At 43.6% G+C, this 11,979-nt stretch overlaps 1 protein-coding gene across 1 annotated transcript in view; it reads left to right on the top strand.

The window, feature by feature from the left end:
- commd8 (COMM domain containing 8) overlaps nucleotides 1-10,919 on the top strand; it is a 12,685-nt gene extending 1,766 nt beyond the window's left edge. The window contains exons 2-5 of the mRNA XM_084310075.1: nucleotides 4,297-4,452; nucleotides 5,705-5,857; nucleotides 6,588-6,743; nucleotides 8,783-10,919. Of these exons, the coding sequence (XP_084166201.1) occupies nucleotides 4,297-4,452; nucleotides 5,705-5,857; nucleotides 6,588-6,743; nucleotides 8,783-8,803 (486 nt within the window). The 3' untranslated portion in view covers nucleotides 8,804-10,919. The remainder of the gene's footprint in view (nucleotides 1-4,296; nucleotides 4,453-5,704; nucleotides 5,858-6,587; nucleotides 6,744-8,782) is intronic.
- The last annotated feature ends 1,060 nt before the right edge of the window (nucleotides 10,920-11,979 follow it).

The raw sequence follows: 11,979 nt of genomic DNA, 5'->3' as shown, positions 1-11,979 counted from the left end.
AGGTGCTCTTTAAGAGCGGTTTTGAATGTGGGCAGGGATTCACATTCCTTTACAGCTTTGGGTAGGGCGTTCCACATTGTTGTGGCATAATTGCGAAACGTGTTTAGTCCCTTGTTTGAGCCGAATCTGGGTTTAACATGATTTGTTGAGCTTCCTCTGGTGTAGTGGTTGTGGTATTCACTGACCTTTGGGAAGTATTTTGACATGTACATGGGCACCCCGGTCGTATAGTGTATCTTGTAGACTAGGCCCATTGCAAGTTGCTGTACTCTGTACAATACAGTACAGCTCAATACACACAATTGTTAAGGGGATGCAGACCAGAGAAAGACTTTCGTCTTGTTTACATCAGGGTCCCCCATTTTCAATTCATAGTGACATATATGACATACACAACATACATGACATTCATGACATTTATGGCATAGGGACATACATGACATACAGGTATATAGTACAGTACTGTTACATTTGTGACATATACGATATGCAAATATACAGTACTGTTACCCATAGATCCTGATAGAGAGTATATGCATACGGTGGGGAGGAGACTGTACATTAGGAGGGGGTGGGTGGGTGGGAGAACAATTATACATACGGCGGGGAGAGAATATATTAGGAGGGGGTGGGGGGGTTTGGACATTTACGGTGGCCAGTTTCGAATTGCAGTCTCCTGTAGGTGCTCTTTAAGAGTGGTTTTGAAAGTGGGTAGTGATTCACATCTTTTTACGGCTGTGGGTAGGGTGTTCCACATTGATGTGGCATAATTGCGAAACGTGTTTAGTCCCTTGTTTGAGCCGAATCTGGGTTTAACATGATTTGTTGAGCTTCCTCTGGTGTTGTGGTCGTGGTATTCACTGACCTTTGGGAAGTATTTTGACATGTACATGGGTACCTTAGTTGTATAGTGTATCATGTAGACCAGGCCCATTGCAAGTTGCTGTACTCTGTCGTCTACTCTAAGCCATCCTAGATTGTCAAAGTGGGCAGGGGTGAGGTGGGTTCTAGGGGTAAGGTCAAGTAGAAGTCTGACCAGACCAGTTTGTTTTGTGATGTTTGTAATCTTGTTTTTAGCGCCTTTGAGGTGCTTTGGTACCATGAGGTGCAAGCATAGTCGTAGTACCCTTGAATGAGTGCTCCTGCCAGAGTCTTCAGGGTATTCTTGTTTACCAGAGAGGAGATCCGGTACAAGAATCTAGTTCATTGGTTGACTTTTTTTATTACCTTGGATGCCATTTTGTCACAGGAAAGATTTGCCTCTAGGATGGAACCCAGGTAGGTAATTTCATCTTTCCTTGTGACAATATTGTCACCCACTGTAACTGAGAAGCCGTCGGTCTTGCTGAGTCGGTTTTATATAGTTTTATGCATCCAACTCTCTGCGTAGAATAATGCTTTTCTTCTTCTTTTATTCTGTATCCAACATCCATAAATGTTGCATTACCGCCATCTACTGAAATGTAACAATTTATTTTATATTACATTCCTTATTAATCCTGCACCTCTCTATTAGAAATGTATCCCAACGGTTATTTTACTTAAGTTAGGACCTCTTCTTTTTAGGTAACTCAGACGACTGGGGTTGTCATCAACACAATGGTCATTGAGGAATTACTCCAATTTGAATATATATCTTTATTAATTTGGACCCAACTCTAGTAGTGGCCTAGCGCATAGGGAAAGGGAATAGTGAGTTTGTAGAGAGAGTCATGTGGCTATTTAGGACTATTTCAATAGGTTACTTTATTTTAGGGAGGGGAAACCATATACTGTACTACTTCATAAATTATTTTATATATTATTTTATTCATTTTTATACAAATACCTGATGGTGTTGATGTCTAACAGTGCTGACAAATTGCCACATATCTACATCTCAACTGTGTGTAATACCCAGGAGGGTATTGCTTGCTAGTCTACCCACCACCACCAAGCCTCTTCAGCTCATTCAGAACGCAGCGGCCCGCCTGATCTCCAACCTAACGAAGTCAGCCCATGTTACCCCACTTCTTAGGGACCTGCACCCCATCGCTGCACGAATCCGCTTCAAGGCCCTCGACCTGGCATATCGCCCGATCAATGGTCTCTAACTACACGCCCTCATCCTGTAGATCCCCCGCTCTGGATCTTCTGGCTGCCTCAGACCCACTCCTATCCGAGCTCCGGGAGGGTCATCAAAGAGAAGCCGGCTATTCTGGGTCCTCGCTCCACAATGGTGGAATGAACTTCCCACCACGGAACACAACCAATCTTTCGCTGTCGACTAAAAACACACTTCTTCATTCAATATCTGAAATGAGGAGAAGAAAGAAAAACGACTAACCTTCTTTTAATCCCTTACCTACTCTTACTAGTTAGGCATAAAAAAAAATATTGTTTGTTTCCTGTTGGTTGTCAGTTAGGCCATGGGTAGGTAGGGAATTTATTTAATTAAATTATTTTATTTTATTCTTTCCCACGGCGACTATGGATAGGGAATTTCTTTATTTAATTAAAATGTTCACAACAACATGGATGCATGTACTCTGCCAGCATGTTTAATATCCATAATACTAAAGGTTTGACTAAGATTTATATGAAACTTTATTAAAAAAAAATAAAAAAAAAATAAAAATCAGATTTCTTTTATTTAATCTTTTTTTAATATTTTTTTTTAAAAACTCATAAAATATATTGGGTCGCACCTAAATCGGCAGGGTCGGTCGGCAACCGGAAACAAACCATTATTTTTGTTAGGCCTTACACTGCTGGCCAGTATGACGTGAGTGAACGGGTAAAATGTGAGGAACAAATTGTAAAGCGCTTTGGATAAAAACGCTATATAAATGCACCATTTACCATGGCTCAGTAGTACTAATTTATGTATATTTTATATCCAGTTTAATCACCTGCACATTGTATATCACTATTGCTCTTTACTGTTACATTTGCACTCTGTTTGGATGCCAAACTTATTTTCATTGTACTGTACTTATTTATGGTGCATGATGACAATACATTTGAATCTAATCTACTCTAATCGAATTCCTCCTTGTTGTTCATGCCGCATTGCAATACTCTTTATTCCCCACCAGATGGCGTGTGACTCTCAGTTATGCTTCAGGGCTGGCATTCAGCCCTCATTCCACCCTTCCTGCCTCTACGAAAACAAACCCTAGGGGCCCGTATTCACCAAGCCTGCCAGAGCTGGGAGTGCCACTGACTTGGGATCAGTGACTTAGGGACACTTGGGCTTGTGAATTCATTAAAACTAACAAGACTGAAGCTGACTCCAGATCAGTAGTCCATGCCCACTTTCAGGGGCATTGTAAATAGATTAGATTAAAATAAAGGCACACAGGAGATGAAGGTCAGAGGACGGGAAGTGTCAAAGTAAAAGCTCCTCAGACTGATGACACGCCTCGTTTCCACTCTCATCTGAGTGGAACCTTTACTTTGAAACGTCCTGACTCACTGTATGTGCATCAGCCACAAAAAGTCCATATTGTCGAAAAACGTAACTACATTAATCACACATTTAAATGTCAATGAAGAGGCAAAACCTTGAAGTCAAAGTTCTCTCAATAATAGCATAATAAGGGGTGCCCTCGTGGCGCATACCATAGTGCCTCGCGCACCTACGCGGCCGACCCGGGTTCGATCCCAGCACCCGACGTTATTTGTCGCATGTCCTCACCACCTCTCCTCCCGTTCGCCCTCTCCTCTGTCGGTCCTGCGTGACCAAGAAAAAGCTGTAAAAATGCTAAAAAAATAATAAAAAAAAATAAAAATAGCATAATAATTATCATTAAAGCTTATTGATACACACATGTGATGAAGACATCTTAATAACATGAGAGGAGATGATCAACTTATTGCCAACGTGGCCTGAATGATCAATCAAGGAAACCACGGTAACTGGATGAAGCCTACCGGTTACTTTGGAGGTAGAGCAGTCGTCTGGTAATCCGGAGGTTCCCGGTTAGATTCCCGCTCCTCCCGTGTCGTAGTGTCCTTGAGCAGGTCGGCACTCCACCGTCGGTGTGTGTGAGTGAACGGGTTAAGATGTGAGGAACAAGTTGTAAAGTGCTTTGGATAAAATCCACTTGGTCAGTAAAGAAAATAAGAAAAAAGGTATCCGTGCATCTCTAGTTGTTGTTGTTGTTGTTGTTGTTGTTGTTGTTGTTGTTGTTGTTGTTGTTGTTGTTGTTGTTGTTGTTGTTGTTGTTGTTGTTGTTGTTGTTGTTGTTGTTGTTGTTGATGATGATGATGATATTGTGGATCAGATGTTGACGCAGACCATCCCCCATGCAGCTGTGTCACAGGGTGGTGGACCAGCTCTGTGGGCGGGAGCCTCCGCGCATGGAGGACTACAGCGCCACCTGGAGCCTGGGGGAGTGGCTGCAGCTGCTGGACTCTCTCTCCTCCGTCTTCCGCCTGGCCGTGGGGCACAGCAGCTCTGACCAGGAGGTGAGAGGATGTGATGGATTCACCCAGACGGCCGTGCCCTCAGACCCCCTGCTGCTCCCCTCAGACCCCTGCCACCCCCTCTGACCCCCTGCCACCCCCTCAGACCCCCTGCCACCCCCTCAGACCCCCTGCCACCCCCTCAGACCCCTGCCACCCCCTCTGACCCCCTGCCACCCCCTCAGACCCCCTGCCACCCCCTCAGACCCCCTGCCACCCCCTCAGACCCCTGCCACCCCCTCTGACCCCCTGTCACCCCCTCAGACCCCCTGTCACCCCTCAGACCCCCTGCCACCCCCTCAGACCCCCCGCCGCCCCCTCAGATTTCTACCTGATCTCTCCTCTAGTAGGGTTTCTCCCCGATCTCTCCTCTAGTAGGGTTTCTCAACAGGGGTGGGGTGCAGAGTTGTTGAAAGGGGGGCGTTGGGATGCTCAAAGGGGGCAAACGTTTATTTAATTTTTTATTTTATTATAGCCCTGTTAGCGTTTGCCCCATTAGTGATAGCCCCGTTAGTGATAGCCCTGTTAGTGATAGCCCAGTTAGCAATAGCCCCATTAGTGATAGCCCCGTTAGCGATAGCCCTGTTAGTGATAGCCCAGTTAGCAATAGCCCCATTAGTGATAGCCCTGTTAGCGATAGCCCTGTTAGCGATAGCCCCGTTAGTGATAGCCCTGTTAGCAATAGCCCCATTAGTGATAGCCCTGTTAGCGATAGCCCTGTTAGCGATAGCCCAGTTAGCAATAGCCCCATTAGTGATAGCCCTGTTAGCGATAGCCCTGTTAGTGATAGCCCTGTTAGCGATAGCCCTGTTAGCGATAGCCCTGTTAGCGATAGCCCCGTTAGCGATAGCCCTGTTAGCGATAGCCCTGTTAGCGATAGCCCTGTTAGCGATAGCCCCGTTAGTGATAGCCCTGTTAGTGATAGCCCCGTTAGTGATAGCCCTGTTAGCGATAGCCCTGTTAGCGATAGCCCTGTTAGCGATAGCCCTGTTAGCGATAGCCCTGTTAGCGATAGCCCCGTTAGCGATAGCCCCGTTAGCGATAGCCCCATTAGTGATAGCCCCGTTAGCGATAGCCCCATTAGTGATAGCCCAGTTAGTGATAGCCCTGTTAGCGATAGCCCCGTTAGCGATAGCCCTGTTAGCGATAGCCCTGTTAGCGATAGCCCTGTTAGCGATAGCCGCGGCAGGACCCTGTGGGCAGATGCTCCCAGTATCTCTGTGTATTGATGTCCTGAATGTGGTCGTGTGGGCAGGTGGTGTCTGGGTTGGCAGACGTGGGCAGTGGCTACGGTGAGGCCGTACTGAGCGTGCTCCGAGCCAGACGGGAGGAGGTTCACCAGGCCCTGCTGGAGAGAACCAACTCCATCTCCACCGCCACCCTTCAGGACTTTGACTGGCAGTTGAAAGTAGGTTTTTAATCCTTTTTGTTTTCACTTTCACAGGGATTTGAAGAAGCCTATCTGATCTGGTGACAAATGGTCATTTCAGTCCATTCAGAACACACTCACACTCTCTCCTCTTACACTCTCTCTCTCTCTACTCTCTCACTCTCTTTCTCTCTCTACTCTTACTCTCACTCTCTCTACTCTCACTCTCTTTCTCCTATACTCTCTCTTTCTCCTATACTCTCTCTTTCTCTATACGTTCTCTCTCTATACTCTCTCTTTCTCCTATACGCTCTCTTTCTCTCTATACTTTCTCTCTATACTTTCTCTCTCTCTCACTCTCTTTCTCTCTCTACTCTTACTCTCACTCTCTCTACTCTCACTCTCTCTTTCTCCTATACTCTCTCTTTCTCCTATACTCTCTCTTTCTCTATACGTTCTCTCTCTATACTCTCTCTCTTTCTCCTATACGCTCTCTTTCTCTCTATACTTTCTCTCTCTTTCTCTATACTTTCTCTCTCTATACTCTCTTTCTCTCTCTCCCTATTTCCCTCTCCTGTCTCTACTCTCTCTGTCTACTCTCTCTTACTCTCTCCCTCTCTCTCACTCTCTTACTCTCTCTCCTGACTCTCTCGCTCTCTCTCTCCATCTCTCGCTCTCTTTCTTTCTCTCTCTCTCTCTCTCTCTCTCTCTCTCTCTCTCTCTCTCTCTCTCTCTCTCTCTCTCTCTCTCTCTCTCTCTCTCTCTCCAGTTAGCCCTCTCCAGTGATAAGATCTCGTCTCTCCAGACTCCTCTGTTGAGTCTCAGTCTGGACGTGAAGGAGGGCGGAGCCCTGCGGCCTGTTGTCATGGAGATGAACAGGGAGGAGCTACACACACTCATCAGCTCGTTAGAGGCCGCTAATAAAGTAAGACACGCACACATACACATTTCGACATTTCGATAGGCTTGCCGTGGTAGTCAGTAATACTGGTGTCATTCTGTGTTCAGGCATCCACTGAGTAAATTAATTGCCTACTGCCCCCTTAACACGTTCCGTGCCGGCCGTATTTCCCTATTTACCCCCTTGAATGCCGCCACCCACTTCAATGATAGAGCTCTCATATTTGCGAACGCATAAACTATATCTTAAATTATGGCTATGTGTCTAATCTGGCCGTCGCTTATCAATGACTTATTTGCAGTCAACATTGTCAAAACGGATTGTTTTTTAATCGGTTCATTTCCGTTTTTATACCATTTTGAAAAACGCTTGTTTCTTGAAACTTCCAGAAGATTCTGTGATAAACGCCCTTTACTGTAATACACAAAACACGTTGTCATTTTTCGGCCTATTTATGAATCGTTTTCAAATAAACGCTAGATTATCGATAGTATATGTGTACTTATGCACGCTATAGAAGCGGCCTGAAAAATCGATTCTCTTATTTCCTGATCGCACACACACACATACACACATATGGCACACGCTGATATATAGGTGAAAATAGCTCTGATTATCCCAATACTGGTAAAATAGATTCCTTACCTCAGATCAGATGTTCTCCAAAAGGCTTATTCCAATTCCTGATCGCCATTCCAAATATCGATCGCGTTTATTGATCCAACGCTGGGTGCTCGAACACATTATTCCACGCTGTTCTGCGGGACCACAAAGACTGCAATCGGCTCCGGTTACTTGCTTGAGAAGTAAAATGTGGATTCCGGACTCTTTTTTCCCCCATGCGTTTCATTCAATCCATTCCAAAGGGGTGCAGTACCACCCGGGAGACAATATGGGGTGGTATTTTCCCAATGGAGCTCAGAGAGAGTTTGCAGTGGTAACGTGAAGCTAGATTGATGAAATATAAAAGAAATAACGACTAAAAAAACTGCATATCTCGTTCCTGGCACTCAACGGTTGCCATGAAATAACGAGATATCTCGTCCGTGGCACTCAAAGTGTTAACAACAAACAGCTTGTTAAGTTTCAGTTTCACTTGTAGAGAGGATTTAACTTCACGTGAACAGTAGATTTCATTCACGGTTTGTGAATCACGCCTGTTGATACTAAATCCAGATTTAACTATGTCATTGGAAAGAGGAGATTTGGCCCGATCCATAGATGTGCGACTTGGCTATAATAACATTAATAAGGGAATTTATAGGCCTGGTATTCTATAGTCTATAATAATATTTCAAATGTGTCCGGATGGCAGAATTCAGTACTGTCTCTACAAAATCTCCTGTTTAATCATCTTCCCTTTATTCATTTGCTTAGATCTTTTGTACACGTGATCTCAAGAAGGTGCTAAATTTTTCATGTCTGGTCATTTTTTGCATGGTGTTTCACCGTCAAAGATGAGAAAAGAAAATAAATTATATTCTCCTTTGGTTCATTACAATTTACTCAAGCCTAGTAACAGACACAATATTTCTGACACTGAGAATACATTCCCTGAGATCCATAGATGTCCCTAGATACCAAGAACATGCAAATGGACCTTGTAGAAGTGGAGCAATCTTCCATTTACTTAGGTATGTATTTTTAGGCGGATTTTCAGAAAATAGGGCTTAACAGGTTAACTCACTGTGGTGTTGACAGAGCAGGAACGTGTGTGTGTGTGTGTGTGTGTGTGTGTGTGTGTGTGTGTGTCCCCTTCAGGAGTGTGTGTGTGTGTGTCCTTCAGGAGTGTGTGTGTGTGTGTGTCCTTCAGGAGTGTGTGTGTGTGTCCTTCAGGAGTGTGTGTGTGTGTCCTTCAGGAGTGTGTGTGTCCTTCAGGAGTGTGTGTGTGTGTCCTTCAGGAGTGTGTGTGTGTGTGTGTGTGTCCTTCAGGAGTGTGTGTGTGTGTGTCCTTCAGGAGTGTGTGTGTGTGTCTTTCAGGAGTGTGTGTGTTGATGATGATGATGATGGTGATGATGGTGATGATGGTGATGATGATGATGGTGTGTTTTGTGTCTCACTAGGTGCTGCTGCAGTTGAAATGAAGGCGATGACCAACTCAACACGCACCACTGGCGCCCCCCGCAGGCTCAAAGCCACGATGGGTGGCTGTGATGTCATCAAATAATTAAAACAGACGCTGTACAAAAATCATGCCTTCATTTTTACAGTTAAAAGCCTTAAAGGATACCTCTGGTATTTCTTTCGACATGGATTTATTTGTATTGATTTTCTCCAGGGTCCATACGAACAATGTCATGACTTCACATTAATTTATCCCAGCCTTCTGTAGTACACTTTTCATCCATTGTTGATAACTCTGAGTTAAAGTGCAGAAGTACAAGTACACAAATGAGGACCAATCCAGTCAATAACATCCTATACTATATTTTCTAGACAAATATTTTCCAAGTATGTGAAAAGAATAAATCCATTCCTGGTGCTTGCGGACAGTTGTGTATCATTACAACAGCTGTCAGCTGTCTATAAGATCATTTAGACTCCTCTCAGTCTGAGCTGTCAGCTGTCTATAAGATCATTTAGACTCCCCTCAGTCTGAGCTGTCAGCTGTCTATAAGATCATTTAGACTCCTCAGTCTGAGCTGTCAGCTGTCTATAAGATCATTTAGACTCCCCTCAGTCTGAGCTGTCAGCTGTCTATAAGATCATTTAGACTCCTCTCAGTCTGAGATGTCAGCTGTCTATAAGATCATTTAGACTCCTCTCAGTCTGAGCTGTCAGCTGTCTATAAGATCATTTAGACTCCCCTCAGTCTGAGCTGTCAGCTGTCTATAAGATCATTTAGACTCCCCTCAGTCTGAGCTGTCAGCTGTCTATAAGATCATTTAGACTCCTCCTCTCAGTCTGAGCTGTCAGCTGTCTATAAGATCATTTAGACTCCTCTCAGTCTGAGCTGTCAGCTGCTTATAAGATCATTTAGACTCCTCTCAGTCTGAGCTGTCAGCTGTCTATAAGATCATTTAGACTCCTCTCAGTCTGAGCTGTCAGCTGTCTAAGATCATTTAGACTCCTCTCAGTCTGAGCTGTCAGCTGTCTATAAGATCATTTAGACTCCTCTCAGTCTGAGCTGTCTATAAGATCATTTAGACTCCCCTCAGTCTGAGCTGTCAGCTGCTTATAAGATCATTTAGACTCCTCTCAGTCTGAGCTGTCAGCTGTCTATAAGATCATTTAGACTCCTCTCAGTCTGAGCTGTCAGCTGTCTAAGATCATTTCGACTCCTCAGTCTGAGCTGTCAGCTGCTTATAAGATCATTTAGACTCCTCTCAGTCTGAGATGTCAGCTGTCTATAAGATCATTTAGACTCCCCTCAGTCTGAGCTGTCAGCTGTCTATAAGATCATTTAGACTCCTCTCCTCTCAGTCTGAGCTGTCAGCTGTCTATAAGATCATTTAGACTCCTCTCCTCTCAGTCTGAGCTGTCAGCTGTCTATAAGATCATTTAGACTCCTCTCCCCTCAGTCTGAGCTGTCAGCTGTCTATAAGATCATTTAGACTCCTCTCAGTCTGAGCTGTCAGCTGTCTATAAGATCATTTAGACTCCTCTCCTCTCAGTCTGAGCTGTCAGCTGTCTATAAGATCATTTAGACTCCTCTCCCCTCAGTCTGAGCTGTCAGCTGTCTATAAGATCATTTAGACTCCCCTCAGTCTGAGCTGTCAGCTGTCTATAAGATCATTTAGACTCCTCTCAGTCTGAGCTGTCAGCTGTCTATAAGATCATTTAGACTCCTCTCCTCTCAGTCTGAGCTGTCAGCTGTCTATAAGATCATTTAGACTCCTCTCAGTCTGAGCTGTCAGCTGTCTATAAGATCATTTAGACTCCCATAGGAGTTTTAGTTTTTAAAGGTGTTGAAACTAAAAGGTGAGATGGAGAACATTGTAATAATGATGGCTAGCGAGGTCACTGACACCTATGGAGTCGTAGAACTCTGGGAAAACATTACGAACACGTAACACCTGAACGTATTCTCTTGTCCACTACATGTTTAGGCTTATAACAAATGAATGATACATAGTAAAACATTGTTTTGATCTATTTCAATTTACGGCCTTTTGTAAATCTATGAACATGCACCTTTTGTGTTGCATATTGTATGTTTTGTTGTCTATGCTGTTATACAATAAATATGCTGATGTGTCACTTTGTCTCTCAAGTTTCTTTAATAGTTGTCATACAGAAGTACAGAATACTTTCATACAAAATGCTTCTTACTGTTACGCTCCAGAGATTGTGCTAGACAAGATGGTATCAAATAACATAGTATAGCATGTAATTTAGAAGTAGAAAATGAGGTCACAGTGTTCAGTATAGACATATGTACAATGTTCGATGCAGAATAGACGTAACTGAGTTACCATATAATATACAATACTATGCAGTGTACTAATGTACAATACTATATAGTGCAAAGCAGAAATGGGATGAGGTACAATTTACAGTAAGGTGTACGAGTTGTAGTGTAATCCTTCATCAATAAATATAAAGTGTGGGGAGTGGGTGCTACAGTGTGTTTGTTTAAAGTGAGTGTGGATGTGTGTGCTATGTGCGTTTGATGGTTGTTGTTGTGTAGTGTTCATTGTTCGTTTAGCAGCCTGATGGCCTGGGGATAGAAGCTTCTCTTGAATTGTCAGCATTACTGTTCATCACAATATTGTATGTTTTTTTTATTTCCTTATCTTAAACTACTAATATAGTCTGAGCTGCTACATAGACTGAGAAATCATCCTGAGGAACCTCTTCTGGATTATGACTAATTTGTTGAGATATGAACCATCTGCACCTCTGTTCAGAAAATATTCCCTATTATCAATTGACAAACTAAATGTTTTTCAAACATGCTCATTCATATATAAGTTCATAAACAATAGGCAAGATATTCCTGATACAAGAAGTTCTTGAGGATCCCGTCGATGCTGAGGGGGCTGTAGTCCCTGGCCCCCGACCTCCTAAAGTCCACTATCATCTATTTAGTTTGGCTGATGTTCAGGAAGAGGCTGTTCTCCTGACAGATTCAAGAGATTTATTTGTCACATACATACACAAGACAAGATAGTAATGTTAGCTTAAAGGGATAGTTTGGATTTTTGGAGATACTCGCTAGTAGTGTATTTGATGCGATGCCATTAGTTACAGTAACTAGTAGTGTATTTGATGCGATGCCATTAGCTACAGTAACTAGTAGTGTATTTGATGCGATGCC

Source organism: Notolepis coatsorum, assembly GCF_963971535.1.
Source record: "Notolepis coatsorum genome assembly, chromosome: 3".
NCBI lineage: Eukaryota > Metazoa > Chordata > Actinopteri > Aulopiformes > Paralepididae > Notolepis > Notolepis coatsorum.
Note: the sequence above shows the minus strand (reverse complement) of the source record. Positions and strands in the feature narration are given on the sequence as shown.